This window comes from Rana temporaria, chromosome 5 (genome assembly GCF_905171775.1).
Source record: "Rana temporaria chromosome 5, aRanTem1.1, whole genome shotgun sequence".
In the NCBI taxonomy this organism is placed as follows: domain Eukaryota; kingdom Metazoa; phylum Chordata; class Amphibia; order Anura; family Ranidae; genus Rana; species Rana temporaria.
Window position 1 is genome coordinate 50,087,727 of NC_053493.1, and position 20,931 is coordinate 50,108,657.

Here is a 20,931-nt window from a genome sequence, read left to right on the forward strand (position 1 = left end):
TGTGTAAGATGTACTGTTAATCAGCATGGTGTACTGGAAGGGCATGGGCATAGACATAAGAAACTACCAGAGATGTAAGGTGATCTCAAATTAGGTGACCTCCTGGGATACAGAAAATAAATAAGAATGTGAAATCATTGTTTTCTTGTGATTTCAGCAGATTTAATACAATACTTTTAATTTGCTCAGTTTTTTTACAATTTGAAATGCATTTATTATTTTATTACAGGTACGTGTATAGCACAGACAATTTATGCAGTGCTATCTATCTATATATATATATATATATATATATATATATATATATATATATATATATATATATATATATATATATTGTACATTCACATCAGTCCCTGCCCTCAAGGAGCCCTCACATTCATACATGCACAAATGTTTGTTTTTCTACAACTCCCATTGTGTTTTCTGGCAATTTGTTACCATTTGCCAAGATTCTGGTTTACTTGCATTTCTTGTCTTACTACAGGAAGCAGAGAGAAAGTTTGAAGAGAAAAGACAAAATCTGGACCATTATAATGGAAAAGAGTTTGAGAAGATGTTAGAAGAGGCACAGGCCAATATCATGAAGTCCATCCCCAGCCTAGAGATACCAGCTCAGTCTCTGAAAGTGGACAGCGGAGAAAAATTAGAGGTCATTGGTAAGAGTTCTGTTAAACCCTTGCTTCGCATTATGCCTCGTACACACGACCGGGTTTTTCCGACAGGAAAACTGCCATGACAGTTTTTCACCAGGAAAAACGGCCATGTGTATGCCAAATTGCAGTTTTCCCGGCAGTAAAACCGCAGAGAATCCCAGCAGGAAAAAAGAGAAAATGTTCTCTATTTTCCTGCCGGGATTTCCTGGCGATTTTTTCTCTGCAGTTTTCCAATGGTAAAAACTGCGAGGCAGTGCCAATGGAGCATACACACGGCCGGGATTCCCGACCAAAGCTCTCATGGCAGTTTTCCTGTTGGGAAACCCGGCCGCGTGTAGGGGGAAAAAGCTACCGAGCAGGTTCTTGGTTTTCCCGGCTGATCGTGTGTATTTATTTATTTTATTTATTACTATTTGTTTGGGAAGCGCGCATATACCACTGGTCGGTGGTGCCAAAGCGCTTTGTGACAAAATAGCCCGGATGTTCTGGCGAGGGGAGTATAAATAAAAGAGAAGGGAGAAAAAGACAAGAAATCAGCGAAGAAAAATTGGCCTAGGATTGAAATGCTTGGCAGAATAGCCAGGTCTTCAGCTTCTTCCTGAACGTACAAGGCATTAGAGATACATCCAGCTGTAGCCACAAGATGTTTGTAATATCTTGTGCATGATTGGACCTCCATACCTTTTAGTATCCATCTAGATAAGCACATTTGTAAATCTTGAGCTTGCATAGTCTGTGTGAATATTATGGGCACTATTGCCCACAGTTCACAAACATGAGCTTCCCCTCATTTCAGATCTACCCCTCAGATTTACAGCGACTGCACTTCCAAGTGCACTTTCAGTGCAATTTTAAGTGCACTTTGCACTTGTAGTGCAAAGTGGACTTACTTTTAGTAAATAACCCCCCCCCCAGTGTTATTCAGCCTACTTCCTGTGAGCTCAAACTGTCATGGATCTGACCCCTGGGGAGGCTTCATCATTTGGCCTCAGCTCAGGGTATTAGTGCCCCAATGGGCGCTTACATGTTGTTAAAGGAGGAAAAACCACCCACTTCTGCCATCGGAAGAAGGACCCATGACGTCATAGGGTTGTTGTCTTAAATAGTCTTAAGTTTTAAAAAGGCTGTTAATCAACACTCTCTGTGTTTTAGAATTTTCTTCATCAAATATATATATATCATTGTGTATATATTATTATACATTTAATAAAAACAAATGGTATGTGCTTGCTCATATACTAAAATTGGAACAATACAGAGAAGATTAGCATGGCCCCTGTGCAAGGATGACTCACAAATTCGTGACGGGTTCCATATTTTATTATGTTTCTAACCATTGGTTTTCTTGGTGGGTTTTCAAGCATCCCGTTTGCCACAGGGTTATTTTACATCCTTGGTATTATTTCAGTTCTAGATATCCTGTACAAATATGCATTTCTGTTATGGTATTGTAATCACACACCAATAATTTGAAAAGATTCTTGAATAAACTGTTATTTGATGAAAAAAATAAAAAAAGTTTTATCCAATAAGAAATCAGTGGGATCCATCGTATGGCAGAGTCTCAAATTAATAACATGTTATCTAAAACATATGGTATAGATTTGTTTATTTCGAGAATGCAGCGATTTTGTCACTAACATTTAATTTGTTCTAGAGGGTAACAAAGAAATTGAGCAAGAAAGCGATAAATTAATCAAATCACCTCCTCCTCCGCCTCCTCGCCGTATATACCCACCAGGGTCCGGAATGAGCACCTCATGGGGTTCGGAATGGAGAGACAGCAAGGTAAAGGCATGTGTATTGGAAAATATCAGATTACATTCAAGATGTCACTGAGGATGTGCAAAATGCAGCCACGAATAGTAAACAGTGACTGTGATTTATGGTTTTTGGTCTTCCACAACATTAGTGAGTCACTGATTAGTCAATTAAAATTAGTGACTTGATTGGATTGATAGATAAAGATTAGTAGTCTATGGCTTGTGAGTGTCTGTGGTGCTGTTTGAAATGGGGCCATCACCTTGCCAATGACAAGCTACCTTTACATAATTTTGTCTGTACACCCCCCCCCCCCCATGGCCCTTTTATTATATCTGCTTATCAGTCCATTCATTATGTTCAGTCCCATTGCAAGGTTTTAATCATCCCCTAAAACATGGGTGTTCAACCTGTGGCCCTCCAACTGTTGTAGCGAAACTACAATTCCCATCATGCCTCTGCCTTTGGGAGTCAAGCTTGTATCTGTCAGCAGCTTGCAGTGCCTCATGGGACTTGTATTTCCGCAACAGCTGGAGAACCACAGGTTGTGCACTCATGCCCTAAAGGTTTGTTTATCCCTGGCTGCCCCCTGTGTTAGCTGTCAGTCACTTACACATTAATTTGCTTTTTGTTCGGGATATCATTTTTGATTATACCAATTGCCTGGATTTGTTCTTTACGTTGTACATAGCAAATTTATGTCTTGGTCATCACAGGGAAAGTTCCAAACTCCAAAAGCTTCCATCAAATTGCATATTCAGCTAAAGAATAAAGGTCTAATGTTTTCTTATAAGAGACAATGAAGCTAGGAAGTGAATTAAAAGTTTTCCAAACATCATTAATTGCTATGGCTTACAAGTATTTTATAACACCCCCTTTTGTTGTTCAAGTGTCCAGCACTTTTGCCTTCCAGCACATGGGTCTTGTGTTCCTTCAACACCAGACACACTATGTGCAGCACTTTGTATGTTCTCCCTGTGCTCGGTTTTCTCCAAGATTAGCTGTTGTGCAGGTTCAGGTCCACATAAAAGTGCTCTGTGGCAGCGAGTAGCTTTTTTTTTTTTATATATATATTTTTGAAGTAAACAACATGAATGAAGCCAGCTTGACTGAATTTTGTTATGCCATTTTTTTTTCATATAGGATTCTGAGGAGGTACTTCCATCCAAGGAAGCAGAAATTCCCAGAGGTTCCTCAGCAGTGACCACAGTTATGTCTTCTGCTGTGAAGGATGAAGAGGAGGAGGAAGGGGAGAGGATCATGGCAGAACTTCAGGTAATACTCCTATACTGGCAGAACTACTCAGGCATTCTTCTAAGACTGAGTGGCACTCACATTATCATTTCTGCTTTACTGTGAACCCAGACTGTCTGATTATGCACCCCATAGAGGGCTTGTAAATGTCAGGCTAGACTCACAAGAAATGGACAGAATGGCATGGTTGCCATTCTGCCTGAAGAGAACTGCCGGTATTGAACCAAGAAAGGAGTCAGGGACCACACTGAAGCTTGGAGAGGGTAAGTAAAATGCCAACCAATGATGTTGTTTGCATTGGTTGTCATACAATATTATCAGTGACCTCTTGAAAAGGTGCAGACAGAGACATAAATTCTAGAAGTTAAATAAACTTTTCATAGCATACTCTACTACTGCAATAGTCGGGTCACCAGCCTGGCTGTAAATCTCGGCACTGGATGGACAGAAATACAGATAGTTTGGCAGAATAAAAGAGCTCCCTTAAGCCGTGTACACACGATCATTTTTTCCTATGAAAAAAGTCTGATGGACTTTTTTCATCGGACAAACCGATCGTGTGTGGGCCCCATCTGTCTTTTTTTCATTGGTGTAAAAAAATAGAACATGCTTTAAATTTTTCCGATTAATAAAAAAACAATAGTAAATTCCGATCGCCTGTGTGGAACTCCATCGGAGAAAAATCCACTCATGCTCAGAATCAAGTCGACGCATTTTCGGAAGCATTGAACTTCATTTTTTTCGGCTCCTCGTAGTGTTTTACGTCACAGCGTTTTTGGCACAGTCGGAATTTAGTCTGATAGTGTGTATGCAAGACTGATGAAAGTCAGCTTCATCGGAATTCTGACTAAAAAATCCATCGGATTTTATTCCATCAGAAATCCGATCGTGTGTACATGGCTTTAGTGTATTTCACTGCTATTCATTGTTTTCCTGGAGAGGCCTTGCTAGGGTGGGTGGGGTAGTTACAAGGAATACCATTGTAGAGAAGAGTTATTTACAAAGAGTCAGGCCAACTGCTCTTATAGAGAGCGGGAACACTGAAGATGGAGAATTGTGTGCTGAGAATCTATGTTAGAAATTATTTTACCTAATAAGACATTTCAAAAAAGGCACATCAGGACCACATTTATATAATAGCAGTGAACCAAGGGCTTCCTTAACATTTCAGTGACTTAGCCCACTAAACTGCTTTTTTTGCAGGAAATCAATGAAAAAAGCAGCATCCTAAGTGAGACTACTAGCTTCCAGAAAAGAGCCGTCCTTCATTATATATAACATTTTCCATCTTTTAGGCTTTCCAGAAGTGTTCGATAGTGGAAATTAATTCAAAGGTGCAGTATGAGCCCCCTAAATCAGAAACACAAGAGAGAGATTTCAAACCACCAGGTTTAGCTCTGCCCAAGGAGAAGAAGGTAATTTAGTGTGTAAGGCTTAACTTTAACCTTCTTGGCTTATACTAACTAACCCGGTATTACTAAACTACCCACATTAACAATCAATGCTTTATAGAGGTCAGCTATAAAATACATTCCTTCAAAAAACGTTACTTTAAAAAAAAAATGATACCTTTTAAAATGCCTTTCTAAAAAGAAAATGATTGTTCGATGGTTGGTTAGTATTTCTTCTACACTTTAATATTTAATCATAAATTCTAAAGGCTAAAAACAATTAAAACACACCCAGCCATGTGCAGTTACACTCTTATCTGATCTTTTTAAGACACATGTTGATATGCCTCCAAAACAAATTGGAATTGGCCACATCGAACAATTCATGCTCTAGCCTCTTGGCAATTGCCGATGTACCTGCTGTCCCTGTGTTTGTTATCATTCAAGCTGCAGTAATACGTTTCAATATTACATATATTTCTGCCTTTCCTGCTTGCATGCTTCCTTTAACTGTTTTTTACATGTATATGTCTATGAAATGATTTTCTTTTTTAAATTTCGGGCTGAATGTTTAAAAAAATAATGAAGTAATTTTTGTTTTGCTATTGGAATTTTTTTTATATAAATGATTAATTACTTATGTGCACACAGTTGTGTACACTCAAGAAGGGTCAGGTGAAGGGGGAGAGGTTTTTAATTATTAGTAATAATTAGTTATATTTATAATTAGTATTAGTAAATTATAGCGAGCGGGTTGACTGTGTAGTAAAAAAAACAGTAGATTATAAACAGATTGTTCCATTTCTGCGTGAATTAGCTGACTGTTCTTGGAGTCCTGTCTGTGACCACACTGGGGAGATTTTTGTCTTGTCCTCATTTCAGCAGGACAAGAAATAAGGGCAGTAGTTGTCAATGGAACAAGAAGTCACTGACAGTAATAATAACAAGACAGAGGTTCTAACATTTAGCAGTTTTAGTGAAAATTTGTATATTTTGCTGCACATATCCCCAAAAGAGGGATATTTCATCACAAAAAGTGATGACAAATCTGTCTAATGGGGACACAGCCTTAATAAAAACCTGAAAAGGGTACTATACCTTACCCACTATGCCTTCCCCAAATTTTTGGCAGGAGTTAGGTTTTGTTAGTGCTTCTAAAGAGCTTTGACAAGAAAATGTACTTTTCGATTTACGTTGTAATATTTTCCCATAGGTGTCATGCACTATTTCAAAAGAAAGTTTAAGGCCCGAAAGCCCAAAACTTGTTGAAAGTACAGAGGACAAGTGGAGATTTCACTTTCAAAGTTCTGCACCTGATTCTGCTAAGCATAGGCAGGAAAACAAAGTTGTTGTTAATGAACAGTCTACATACAGTCTGTTCATAGGTAGGGATGAACATAAAAACAATGAAGAACAAAAAGAACTCAAAGGAGAAGAACACACCACTATAATTAGTTATCCAAAAAATCAGGTTTTAAACCAGTTGAGCGCTCCTGTACTTCCAGAAGTGGGTAATGGAAGAATAGAACACAAGACAGAGTCTTCAAGGTCAACAATTGTTAAGGTTTCTAATGTAGAAAAAGTTTTAGAGAACCAGGAACCTAGCAAAGCTTTGCAAGAACAGGGAATGCCCTATTTAGATTTAGGTCAGAGAGTTGTACTACGACAGAAGAACTCAAGGAGGACTGTCAGCCAACCGTCTGAGGACACAGATCATCCCGCAATATCCCCCACGTCGCCAAATGAACCAAAGTCTCCAGCAGATAACATTGCCTTTATGATAACAAACACGGAAGTTCAGGTCTTGTCTACAGGTGAGGTCCAAGATATTGTAAACCGAAAGGGAAGCGAGTTCCAGACAGTCAACCTTGATCGTGAGAACGTAGAGAAGGTTAACTTGAATACTTCTACCAATGCTGGGTCAGAAGATCCTGTTGTGAGTACAGATAAGAAGCCAGTCATTATTATATTTGATGAGCCAATGGATATTAGGTCTGCTTATAAAAGGCTTTCAACCATATTTGAGGAAGGCGATGATGATTTAGAAAAAATAATGTCAGGGGCAACGATTGATGAGGAAGAAGAAGAAGAAGAGGAGGAGGAAAAGGAACCTGATGCACCTGCACCACAGCACAAGGTTGACTTAAATAAAACAAAAACTACTACAGAAAATGTCAAGGATCAGAGCAGATACAGATTTAACTATCCTTCTCTAGCAGAGATGAAACAGACTATGTTCAATGATGGCACCTCTCAGACAATACTCACAGATGAAGACCGGTCTGATGTCTCTGATTATCAGTTTGGTCAGAGACAAGATGTAAAAAAGAAATTCAAGTTCAAATTCCCTAAAAAGCAGCTGGCAGCTTTGACCCAAGCCATACGTACTGGGACGAAGACTGGCAAAAAAACTTTGCAGGTGGTAGTATATGAGGACGAAGAAGAGCTTGATGGAACAGTAAAGCAACACAAAGAAGCAAAAAGGTTTGAAATTGCAAGATCCAGTAGCAAAGAGGAAAATACAAACCCTGCACTTGAAAAGCTAGAGGTCCACAGCCTTGCAGAATCAGATCAAGTGTCCAGAACAGATGAAATCAGGCAAAACACTTACAGAACTTTAGATAGTCTTGAGCAAACCATCAAGCAGCTGGAAAGCACGATGAGTGAAATGACGCCAAGGCCAGGGTCTGATATTACTGAAATAAAAGAAACCAAAACATTCTCCCAATCTCCTGTCTTGGCTAAAGAACATGTGCTTGTGGAGGAAACAAAACTTGTCATAGAGTCTCCATCATCCCTACCCATTTCAGCACGTAAGGTATCTGTGCATAAAAAGCCAAAGTCCTGAGTGTGTTCCAGCGGTGCCTAATCATTTGACTGTGGTTCTGGTGGTTGGCTTTTCCTGTAGGTGCCTAACAAACTTTTAGTTTAATATGTTTGATTACTTGGTGATGGGCAAATGAAGAGCAAAAACTGCTTGTCTCAACCTGTTTTTGTATCCTCCCTAAGAATCATTTACATATTTTATTTTTGACAGTAACCTCTGCATGGCTAAAGGTTCGTTTGATTTTGGTGGAGCATGTCGTGTGAACTCTCAGTGAAGTCACTTCTCTTGTATGATTCATGTGTTATCTCTGTCTCTCTCTCCCATTGGCTGTCCCTGTAGGGTTCAAATGGAGCTCCACAAACCAGCCGAATGCCAATACCAATGTCTTCTAAAAGTAGACAAGGAACCCCGGAAAAAACTAGCAAACAGCCAAAGCTTCAGGAGCCACAACGACAGTACAGACAGGTAGTTTTACCTTAGAGCAAAACTTTGGAAGGACAAGCCAAGTAATTGACTAATTGTAGCCAAAATAAAGGATGTCGTACTTTCACGCTTGTTTTTAGTTAAAATATCTGGATCTGGTGGCATGAAAAAATCCTATAGTATTTTTTTGCCTCCCTGTCGCCATCTCTGCATGCCTGCAATAAAACACCCTCCTGCTTTGTTCCACTTCAAGACTCACAGCTAAGATGAAAGGAACGCGGCTTATTGTGGTAAAACATGGGTAGACATCAGAGCGCACTTGACGACACCGAGCACTAACCATATGTATGTTCAATGCACTCCATTAACAGCTTGCTATTTCACTCCCATTCTAATCACACGGCATGACCCATGCAGCGCACCGTGCTCTAAGTGACTGTTACCGCACGCCTCTTCACCTTTCCCGTTCTATAAACCTTTCTGTGCTCTGTGGATTCTGCCAGGTCCAGTGAACTTCAGCAAATACTTTTAACTATTTGGGGGTTTGTCACCTGTGCCCGTGTTGGTGTTTTCATTGTTCAACGTTTTGACCGACTTGTCTCCCTGACATCTTTATTTGCAGGCTAACGGAGGTACTAAGAAAGCTGGTGGGGATGTTAAGGCTGCTTCCCCTACTTTATCTACTTCTAAGATTCCAGCTCTTTCCCTTAACACTGGAAAAAGCAGCTCTGTTCCCGCTCAGTGTATTGACACCCCTAACTCCCATAACCCTTTGGTGAAATCTCACATCCCAGTAACCAGCTCTAACACTCAGTCCAGTCGTGCTATTAACTCTTCTTCCCTTATCCGTCCTGTTCATAATGGCACTTCAAAGCTGCAGAGTCCTTCTTATGCAGGTAAAGGTCACCATCTCTCATTTTCACCGCAGAATGCGAACGGCAGGCCATCTCCTGCTGCTACTGCTTCCTCCTCCTCTGCTGCTGCCTCTCCCTCTACTTCTGTCTCTCCCACTTCACTGACTCAAGGTATGAAGAGCATCCGTACCATTCACACGCCTAGCTTCACCAGCTACAAGTCACAGAACGGAATTTCCAGCAAGATCACCACTCCCAAGGAGGCCTCATAACTCGTGCTAACCCGCCACTATCACTGGATGTGCCACGGTTGCGTCTTCGCGTGCAATCACACCTTCTTCAGTCTCTCAAAACTTACTGTTCCTGTCTTTGTACATAGCAGGCCTATAAATTCTTGTTGACCCTGTTGCTGTTGTAATTATAACATTGCTCTTGTTTTATTGGTCTTTAGGGCTGATTTATAAGATCTGGGGTAAGGAACGCGAGTTGCCAATATCAATTAGTCAAGTTGCAGATACCATAGTTTCGGTTGGAATATGGGAGCACCTAAGCAAATGATAGTTCTCATTTTCCAAAGTAATGGCTGCTATTGGCAATACTTGATTCGTTCCTCTCCTTAAGCTCTCTTAAATTGACCTTCTTGTTTTTATGTAAATTGAAAGTCTGTGTGTGTGATTGTATATATTCTAATACTGTAAGTTCGCATGTGTGTGTGTGTGTGTAAACTAGGAAGGCTGGAAAAAATTTAAACTAAAAGGAACTTAGTGTGGATGCAAAATATTTTGTATAGACTATTTTTCATTATGGAACCTGCCAGAGATAAAAAAAAAAAATCTAGCACAAAGTTTTATTCTTTATTTTACATCATGCTGGCTTTGACTACAGATTTCTATTTTTGTCAACTAGACATCTTTGTTGCTTTTATTTTTTTGCCAATATATTTTCTTACAAAGCTAACGTGTCTTAAGGCTCCTGCCAGGTCACTCTACAATGGGTGGAGCCGATCAGAGTGAACTTTGCTTAAGGGGAATCTCTCATCAAAAATATGTTGCATTGAAAAGGAATTTACAAGAAAACTCGAAACCTCTTTGGGGTGACCCCCCCGTGCAGTAATACAGTGGTTCTGCATATGAACAGAGGTGGGCACTCACACATTGATACCCACTGAGCTAAAGGAAAGCTTCATGAAACCTTTCTTTTTACAAATTGTCTTTATTTAACTTATTTTATATATATATATATATATATATATATATATATATATATATATATATATATATATATATATATATATATATATATATATATATATATATATAATAATGTCAGGCTGAATAAACTAAAAAACACAGTATACCTGTAAAAGAAGGTCAGTTTTTTTTCAAAATTTTAATGTACTGTACATAAAAAATGTTCTCACATTTCATAAAAAAAAAAAAATGTGTATCTATCAATCATAATAATGGATTAGCTGTATTTACTGCCCTCTTGGGAAACCTCTTCCAACAACAGCACCATCAACCGGTCAAGTTTGGCTTTTCAGGCAAGTTACCTTTCTTTAGATATGGGCAATTACTGCAATTTAGTAATGAGTTGAAATTCAGACAAAATTTTCTTTACTGGGATTTATACGAATCTTGGAATCACAATAGTAAAAATTTAATCTAATGCAAAATAAGTTATAAGGAAACATGATTCGGATGATATGATTCAATAGTTTGGACCTTTTGTTAATGTTTAAAGCATTCACAATAAAGTAACAACATACCGAATGATCTGGATTGATTCTGATCCATTTTGTTTTTATGTTGCATTAACGTTTTTCATTATTATAAAAAAATGCACTACATATGAAATTGAATCATAGTGCAATAAGTACAGTAAGGTATAAAAGCCAAATAAGATGGTGATTCCAACATATTTAGCCAGATTCACGTAGAGCGGCGTATGTTTAAGTGGGCGTAGCACATCTCATATGCGCTATGCCAATGTAACATAGAGAGGCAAGTACAGTATTCACAAAGCACTTGCTCCCTAAGTTACGTCGGCGTAGCGTAAATGGGCCGGCGTAAGCCCGCATAATTTAAAGTAGGCTGGTAGTGGGCGTGTTGTATTGAAATGAATCGTGACCCCATGTGAATGCATGGCCGAACGAACGGCGCATGCGCGCGCAAGCTCAGAATCACGTCGCAAATACTCCCTACGATACGACGTCACAATGCGTACGATGTGAAACTTCACTTACGCCCAGCCCCATTCACGTACGACTTACGTAAACAACGTAAAATCCGACGGCACTTCCGACGTCCATACCCTAAACGACTTAGACCAGCTTTTTGGTGGTTTAACTTTACACCAGAAAAACGCCTTACGTAAACGACGTAGATTACAGCGACGGGCGCAAGTACGTTCGTGAATCGGCGTATCTAGCTCATTTACATATTCATCTCGTAAATCTACAGAAGCGCCCCTTTCGACCAGCGCAAATATGCACCCAAGATACGACGGCGTAGGAGACTTACGTCGGTCGTATCTTGGAAAAATTCAGGCGTATCTGGTTTCCAGAATACGCTTAAAGATACGACGGCGCACATTCGGACTTACAACGCCGTATCTACTGATACGCCATCGTAAGTCTCTCTGAATCTGGCTAATTGTGTTTTGGTTGGATGGAGGTAGATCCTTCAGAATCTCAGAATCACAACATAATAAACAAATCTGAAATTATTTTTTTACTATTCATTATTCTAGGATTTGGAGTTTCTGATGGATTCACCTCCATCCAAACCCAAACAGAGTCCATAAGTAATCTCACATTAAAACAAATATAGCCAATCTCCTGAAATATGAATAGTTTTGGAACAACGAATTTACAAAACAAACCCAAATATACAAAACTAATTCTGAAAATGAATTGTTCTGAGATCATGAATTTGACCAAACGAAATGATTAACTTAACTAAGGAATCTGAAACAAAACAGATTTTTCAGTCGTGCACATCTCATCGCTTCATATATTGCTATGGAGAATACACTAGAGCTCCCACTATATACAGCATTTCTGTGTCTTGCACCCTCCATTCAGGTTTGTCAAACTCAAATGAAGCAGTGGGCTGATTTGAGTGGAATTATTCTTCAAGAAGACACAATGGAGTTGATTTATTGAAGTAGGCTGTTCACTTTCTAAGGGAATGTATCCTTATCTTAGTGAATGTGGTAAAATTCACTTTGCAAAGGATATCATGTGTAAGGATAAAAAAAAAATTAAAAAAATTGTGTTTTCTGCTTGCACATGGTTGGACAATGGGATTCAGCAGAGCTTCACATCATTCACAAAGCTAATGGAAAATTCCTTTGCAAAATGAACAGCCTTTCGTAAATCAACCCCAAATTGGTCTACTGTGGGTCACCGTTGTCCAATTCCAGAAAAAGATGATAGAGCTTTAGTAGATGACAATATAGTATCATCACCGAGTTGCAACATTATATCCCAAAGAACCAAAGAAAGAGACCTTAAGCCCTGGTCCACACTGGTGCATTTCGACATGCAATTTGACATTCGCATGTCAAATCGGCGGCATTTGCCGGCAATGGCACCGTCCTAATCGGTGCAACGCCACATCTGCGGTGCTGCACTGATTTCAAAAAGTAGTTTCTGTACTACTTTTTGCGATTTCGGGCCGCGATTTACATTGACATCTGTGCAGAAACCTGCACAGATGTCTCTGAAATCCAGGCCGAAATCGGGACTGACAAGTGTGAGTTCAGCTGAACTCGCATGGCTTCATTCCCACAGCCCAGTATTAACCTGGGCTAAAAGATTTCCTGAAGCATTGAGTTGCACAGAAGTGTAGCTTTTGTCAGATGCCAAACACTTCAGTTTAAATTTGCAAACCCTTGAATGGCTCAAATGGGAAGTGAATGGGCCACTCGTGGCCCCAAAATGGCTGCTGTAATGAGTCCTAACACTATGCTTGTAACACTAGCACTAAACTATGCTTGTCACATCTGATAATCCAGGTGAATTCGGAGAGGAGGGAATTAAACGACTCTCCTCCGCCTTCTAATTAGTATTACTAGCCAGGATTTAAAAAATCTTTATTTTATAAAATGGCTTTCTGAACTGAAATTTAGAATGATACTATGTTTCATCTATTTTTGATAGTGGATTCCCTTTAAGGTCACACCTAAATAGCACCAAGGCACAGCCGTTTGGTTATACTTAAAAACCCAATATATGTCAAATTCATCTGTCATTGGTAGAATGACCCATTTCTTGATTCTGATACTTTTTTTTTTTTTCAGAGTGACTGTCTACCATTGCCCTTACTCTGGGTTAAAAAACATTAAAACTCATTGGGCTTATGTGTAAAAATTGGGCATTAGAAAAAAAAAATATGTTGGAAGTTGCAAGCATTTCAGCAGCATCCTGGTTGGTTGCAAGCAGTCACTTCCTCTTCAGTTTTTACACATCAAGCCAGTTCTAGTCTTATAACAGTGTGTAAATAATACATATGCTATATTTCTACATACAGAGATGTGCTAAAGATTTACGGCGGCGGTAAGCAGCGGGTGTGTGCCATTGCAGGCGCTATATATGCGTGCTGCTTCCCGCCCCCCTCTTCAGTTATGCATGCTTTCACACAGTGGCAGCCTGGAAAGAAAGAGTTTGCACAGATTTTGTAAATTAATGAATTTGTATAACTACTGTAACAAATATCTATAAAAAAAAAAAAAAGCAGAGATCACTTTTCAGAAAAAATAAATAAAATAAAGTGATGCATGCTGTCGGTATGTTGTGTATTTTATTTTACGGCTCAAGAGACCTGTAAATGTAAAAAAATAAACATGGAATTCAGACCAAGTAAGGGGGGGGGGGGGGGGGACACTTATTAACTTCAGAATTTCAGACTGACCATCAATGCTTCATTCATCCAAAACGTTATTCTTTATTAGAGATGCTGATATTAAAGTTTTTTTAAATAACAAACATGTCATACTTACCTGCTCTGTGCAGTTGGTTTTGCATGGAGTAGCCCTGATCCTTCTCTTCTCGGGTCCCTCCCTCCTGCCGGGTGCCCCCACATTCTATAAATTCAATACATTTTCAGAGCCTCCATATTAGGAGCACGTATGTAATAATAGATAGATTGAGGGCAGGTGTGCCCAGGGGAGGGCTGGCAGCCTTAGGCCTGGGGGGCAAGTTCAGTCAGGTGGCCATTGAACCGCCAAATCAGCTCACCATCTATGACCCATCTGGTTTTTCAATGCAGCCTCACCAGTGCAGCCAACTCCAGTGCCCATCAATTCAGCCTGATCATTGGGGCAGGTTACATGGGGTGTATGGGGGGGGGGGTCAGCTATGGGTTGCAACAGTTAGCGGTCGGCCGCCGTGGCCATGCCCCCGGCCCAACTTCCTAGACCAGAATAAAAAAAATGGTAGCGGGCTGCGCCTGCCAGCCATTTTGAACATAAGTCAGGGCGGCCCGGGAGGCAATTGCCACCCTGCCCCCTGGCCCAGCTCTCCCCTGGGTGTGCCTAGAGGGAGCCCACCCCTCCTTAAAAGTCACAGGGGGGACTGGACACCCAGCAAGAGCACAATGGCAGCAAAAGTGCCTCTATTAAAAAATAAAATAAAATGTAGAGCGTTAGGACTGCAGATAATACTGGGATGCCCTGTCACGGCTTCTGCAGCTTACGCATATATTTGCAAATGTGTGCAAACTAATCCCCTGTATCTAATGTGAACTGTTGGGCAGGAGAATTTGGTTAGCTGGTAAGTTGAGCTAGGAATTGTTTTGTTTTTGTTTGACATGCGTCACCCTTCCATGTGCTCCTTGCTGTTAAGGCCTGTTATGGGTGGGGCAGCTGCCATTTGTTTGTACTGTTGGCTATTTGGTGGGTGGGGGTGTGCACTTGACACCTTTGCTGCCATTTTCAGAACACAATGGCACAGGGGGAGAGATCACTGCACTAACATTGCTTAGTGAGTAAAGCAACCTCTCAAGCTGGGACTCAAACATTCGGGACTCTTACTTTTTAGTATCTTTATAAATGATATAGAGTCTGGGATTAAAAGTACAATTTCAGTCTTTGCAGATGACACCGACCTATGCAGTGGAATAAAGTCTTTACAGGATGCCTCCAACTTACAAGCTGACCTCATTGCATGGTTTAATTGGGCGACTTTGTGGCAGATGAGGTTTAATATTGATAAATGTAAAGTTATGCACTTGGGGGCCAAGAATATGCATGCATCATACATACTAGGGGGAGTAATACTGGGGGGATCTGTAGTGGAGAAGGATCTGGGGGTGTTGGTAGATCATAAACTCAATAATAACATGCAATGCCAAGCTGCGGTTTCCAAAGCGAGCAAAATCCTTTTTTATATTAAGAGAGGTAGGGACTCCAGAGAGAGAGAGAGATATAATTTTGCCCCTGTACAAATCATTAGTAAGACCTCTGGAATGTGTAGTTCAGTTTTGGGCACCAGTTCACAAAAAGGATATCAGGGAACTGGAGAAAGTGCAGAGAAGGGCAACCAAACTGATAAGAGGCATGGAGGAGCTCAGCTATGAGGAAAGATTAGAGGAACTGAATTTATTCTCTCTTGAGAAGAGGAGAATAAGGGGGGATATGATCAACATGTACAAATATATAAGGGGTCCATATAGTGAACTTGGTGTTGAGTTATTCACTTTATGGTCAACACTGAGGACAAGGGGGCACTCTTTACGTCTAGAGGAAAAGAGATTTCATCTCCAAATACGGAAAGGTTTCTTCACAGTAAAGCCCCATACACACTATCAGTTTTCCTGATGGTTTTCTCTTCAGGTTTACCAAAACCATCGAATATGAGGTCAAACCTTAAGCGTTTCAATTTGAATGCAATCAGGCAGGTCCTTGTACTACATGGTTTTGGTAAACCTGAAGAGAAAACCATCAGGAAAACTGATAGTGTGTATGGGGCTTAAGAGCTGTGAAACTGTGGAACAGACTCCCTCCAGAGGTGGTTCTGGCCAGCTCAGTAGAATGCTTTAGAAAAGGCCTGGATACTTTCCTAAATGTACAGAATATAACTGGGTACTAACATTTATAGGTAGACTTGATCCAGGGAAAATCTGATTGCCTCTTGGGGGATCACAAAGGAATTCTTTCCCCTGCTGTAGCAAATTGGATCATGCTCTGCTGGGGTTTTTCGATCAACTGTGGGTATATGGGATTGTATGATATTATTTTTCATTTATTTATTTTTATGGTTGAACTAGATGAACTTGTGTCTTTTTTCAACCCAACTATGTAACTGAACGTGTGTACCTAGCATTAGGCTGGGGGTGGGGATTTGACCTAGCTCTGTTGCTTAAAGGGTAAATCAGATTTCAGGCATCCCCTGCAACAAAAATTTCATTTTTGGTGAGATACTCCCAATAGGAAATCATGTCTAAAGAGATGCAGGCCCAGCAGCTTTTCTCATTTGAGCCCTGCAGGTGCAGCAGCTGATAATAATTATGAAGCCACTCCCATACAGATTCACTGTGCACATGGACACAAACAAACATATATTTCTTCAGAATAAAAAAAGGTAGGAATCTGCAAAAAAAGTTTGTTAAAAGGTCAAGTTACTGGGCTGGTGGCGGTCTCTTGGCCGAAATGCAAATGACAGGTAATACTGTACATAGTATTTTGGTGGTATTTGTAGCTCATTGTTTGGACTTCAGCTTTAAGAGCAGCATAAACTCTTTTGAAAGCTAATACGTTTGGCTAAGAGGCAGTTATAGAGAATGAGGGAACATTGGGTGCAATGGAAACATTTAGGAGTCTATAAACCCATTTTATGAATTATTTTGCTGGAGTCGCTTTGTAAAATGCTTGCAGCCATTCAGAGCTGTTTTGCTATGTTGTAGTGACACCTAGTGGCCAATGTACAGAATTTCACAAAATTACCCAAATGTCAACTTCTGACTTTCAGGCACAAATTTGGAGGATTCCTTCCTAGAAATGTATTCAGTTCTGACAATCTGCAGTAGAGAAATATTTATCATCCTATAATATGAGACAGCAATGGGTATTACTGGATTCTACAGCATTTGAAATATGTCTTGAGGCTACGTTTGCATCTGAGCAGCGTTTTAACGTTGCACCCCAAATGCGAGTAGCAGCAGCCGTGTGTTTTCCATGTCACAAAGCACGCATCGATGAGCAGGTTGGTATGTGCGCTTCTTTGGCACATTTTTCATACAACAGACGAACTACTACCCGTATCTGGGGTGCCATTTAAGATAATATCTCAAACAAAAGGTTTTTATTGAACCAAAATGACAGTACAAGTAAAGAGCTCCAGCACAAAAACATTACCCATATTCGACGTGGCGCAGCACATCCATACATCAGAAAATAGGTACCCCACCAAAAGCATTTACATGAAACAAGAACCAAGGAAAAACATTAGATACATTTGTACCGACACAGTCCACGTCCCCATCAGTCAAATCTCAATTTCCCACATAGCCGCCCCCCCCCCCCCTACATCCCAGCACCCCATATCCTGTGCTAACCAGCCAGTATTTTATCTGAGTCTAAAAATTCATTTAAAATAATATCACCGTAAGCATGTTGCATATTTCAGTGCATTTTTGTGGGCAGAAATATGCGTTTCTGCTACACTCAGATGTGAATGGGGCAAGTGAAGCACTCATTCCCACTAAACTGTCATTTCCATGCACACGTCCCAGAGCAGCTGCTCCTCTCTAAACATCAAATGAATGTAGTAGCTGGATTTATCATTGGGTCTGCTGCTGATTTATTCCTTTTTTTTTAACGTAATATGGCATTTTAATTGAGCAAGTGTGTTTATGTACAAGTTGTTTTTATACTGCATTGCTACACCGTGGCTGAAATTGGAGTTAGGTCTGCAGTAGGAGCGTCTGCTGTATACAGTGAATTTAAAAAGTATTTGATCCCCTGCTGTATTTGTACGTTTGCCCACTGACAAATAAATGATCAGTTTATAATTTTAATGGTAGGTTTATTTGAACAGAGAGAGACAGAAAAACAACAAAAATATCCAGCAACACACATTTCAAAAAAGTTATAAATCTATTTGCATTTTAATAAGTGAAATAACTATTTTACCCCTTTGCAAAATATGACTTAGTACTTGGTGGCAAAACCCTTGTTGGCAATCACAGAGGTAAGACGTTTCTTGTAGTTGGGCACCAGGTTTGCACACATCTCAGGAGGGATTTTGTCCCACTCCTCTTTGCAGATCCTCTCCAAGTCATTAAGGTTTTGAGGCTGACGTTTGGTAACTCAAACCTTCATATTTTCTATGGGATTAAGGTCTGGAGACTGGCTACACCACTCCAGGACCTTAATGTGCTTCTTCTTGAGCCCTTGCTTTGTTGACTTGGCTGAGTGTTTTGGGTCATTGTCATGCTGGAATACCCATCCATGACACATTTTCAATGCCCTGGCTGAGGGAAGGAGGTTCTCACCCAAGATTTGAAGGTACATGGCCCCATCCATCGTCCCTTTGATTTGGTGAAGTTGTCATGTCCCCTTAGCAGAAAAACACCCCCAAAGCATAATGTCTCCACCTCCATGTTTGACGGTGGGGATGGTGTTCTTGGGGTCATAGGCAGCATTCAGCCTCCACCAAACACGGCAAGTTGATGCCAAAGAGCTTGATTTTGGTGTCATCTGACCAAAACACTTTCACCCAGTTCTCCTCTGAATCATTCAGATGTTCATTATCAAACTTCAGCCGGCCTGTACATGTGCTTTCTTGAGCAGGGGGGCCTTGCGGGCGCTGCAGGATTTCAGTCCTTCGTGGCGTAGTGTTACCAATTGTTTTCTTGGTGACTGTGGTCTCAGCTGCTTTGAGATCATTGACAAGCTTCTTCTGTATAGGTGTATATACAGATGTAGGTGTATGTAGATAAATCAGAAAGGAAAGTGGAATCCTTTCTCCTATGTCTACTCCTGCTCCTTCTGTCGCTTCTCAGCTATCCTTGCCTCAGCTGGCCGTCCCATTTCTCCACAGATCAAGAGTCAGTTACTGCTCATAATACAAAGACCCTCAACAACTATGGTGGGGACCACCGTATAGGTATGTTTTCAGGAAAAGAGTGCCCTCTTGTGCGGATTGCTTTGATTTGCTTCAGCCCCGCATGCCCACGCTCTCAAAAGGGCCGGGCCAAGGCAACGCAGACGTTCTTCAGGGGAGAATAGCCTGGATGGAGCTCCCACTCAGGAGAACATTTCCAAGGAAGACGTCTTTGCTCCTCTTCCCCAGAGCCGGTGCCCCAGCAAGAGTCCTGCAGGGCCTATGGCGCAGTACCTATGCCCAGGAAGCTGGTGAGTAGACACTGCCTGGAGGAGTATGCAGCTAACAGGTAATGCCAAATGTCTTTATTATTGATAAAAGTGGCACAAGATTCTGTTTTGAACTCACCTTAATTACCTGGAGCTACTGTTACACTTGTATTGTAAACTGTTGTAGACTGTTGCCATAGGAGACAGCGTTCCTATCAGTGCAGATGTGGCATCTTGCTGGATGCTTTTACCTGCGTGGCTGTCCTTCTGTAGAAGTCTTGGAGTCCGCCGGGTTGGTGTTGCGGCTGCCTGGCCCTAACCCTCTCTCCCAGAGTTCTGTTTAGGAGAGATGACATCTCTTTGCAGACTGAGGCCCTGACACATGATTCAAATCCCAAATTATCCTGGTGAATCCTGGACAGGTGGCACACCCTAGGTGTCTGGCGCCCATGAATCTACTTTGCACTGCACCCATGCACTGCACTGCACCTTACGACCCACTCTATGTGAAGGGATGTCAGCAACTCATGGCTCTGGAGGTTCTTGTCAGACTGAAGGAGGCCTGGGTCTTTGCTACATATATTACAGATACAGATCAGCAGTCTGCTACTCAGGATATGGAGGCTGCACAGGAAGTCCCACATAGTTGCTTTTTAAACCACTGGAAGAGCATCCTGGCACTTTGGTGGCTAGGGAGGCCATACGGTTGAGACCCTGGGCTGAGTATTGCTTCCTAGAAACAAAAGTGGGAAAGAATGGAAGGAGTTAGAGAAAAATGCCCATATAAACAGGCTGGCAAAACTGTATACCCTGAACAAGCTAAGGGTCAACCTGCTCCTACATACTGTAGCATCTGCAGGTGCCAGCAATAACCAGCCCATGGGTTGGGCGAGTCTAATGGGAATGGTTTAATAATTATAAAGCAGCTGCTGCACCTGCAGGACTCTGAGGAGAGTGACAGGGTCTGCATCCCTTTAGACACGATTTCCTTTTGGAAGTATCTTGCCAAAAATTAAATTTTTGTAGCAGTGGGTGCAAAAAAGTCTGACTTGTATCTTAATGCAGACTTCTGGGAAAAATCAGTCACACAAGTGCATGCCCAGACTCTAGGGCTCAGTTTCCTTTAGTGCGACTTGAGACTGGAAAGTCGCATGACAGGTCGTCCCCCATGATTTCCAATGAGTATCGTTTATATCTGTGCAACTTCAAGCAGCAGCGACTTCAAAATAGTCCCTGCACTACTTTGGTCCCACTTTGTTTCCAGTCACATCAAAATCGCAGCAAAAAAAAAATCGCAGCAAAATCACGCGGCTTTGGGGTTGCAATAGTGGAAACAAAGCCTTAAGGTAAGACCTAGAGGGCACACTTTACGTGTTTCTGGACAGCATGTGGTACAGGTCCTTGGATGAAGGTTTCAGGCACTCATGGTCACTTCGGGAAATTCATCA

At 41.0% G+C, this 20,931-nt stretch overlaps 1 protein-coding gene and 1 pseudogene across 10 annotated transcripts in view; both read left to right on the forward strand.

The window, feature by feature from the left end:
* KIAA1217 (KIAA1217 ortholog) overlaps positions 1-10,003 on the forward strand; it is a 440,691-nt gene extending 430,688 nt beyond the window's left edge. For 8 of the 10 annotated variants that reach the window (XM_040352516.1, XM_040352518.1, XM_040352517.1 and 5 more), the window contains 7 exons: positions 488-659; positions 2,314-2,444; positions 3,561-3,692; positions 4,967-5,086; positions 6,276-7,880; positions 8,229-8,354; positions 8,935-10,003. In XM_040352516.1, the coding sequence (XP_040208450.1) occupies positions 488-659; positions 2,314-2,444; positions 3,561-3,692; positions 4,967-5,086; positions 6,276-7,880; positions 8,229-8,354; positions 8,935-9,438 (2,790 nt within the window). In that variant the 3' untranslated portion in view covers positions 9,439-10,003. The remainder of the gene's footprint in view (positions 1-487; positions 660-2,313; positions 2,445-3,560; positions 3,693-4,966; positions 5,087-6,275; positions 7,881-8,228; positions 8,355-8,934) is intronic. The other 2 variants (XM_040352520.1, XM_040352526.1) reach the window with 2 other exon arrangements.
* Positions 1,880-1,977, forward strand: LOC120942085 (annotated as a pseudogene).
* Positions 10,004-20,931: the final 10,928 nt, after the last annotated feature.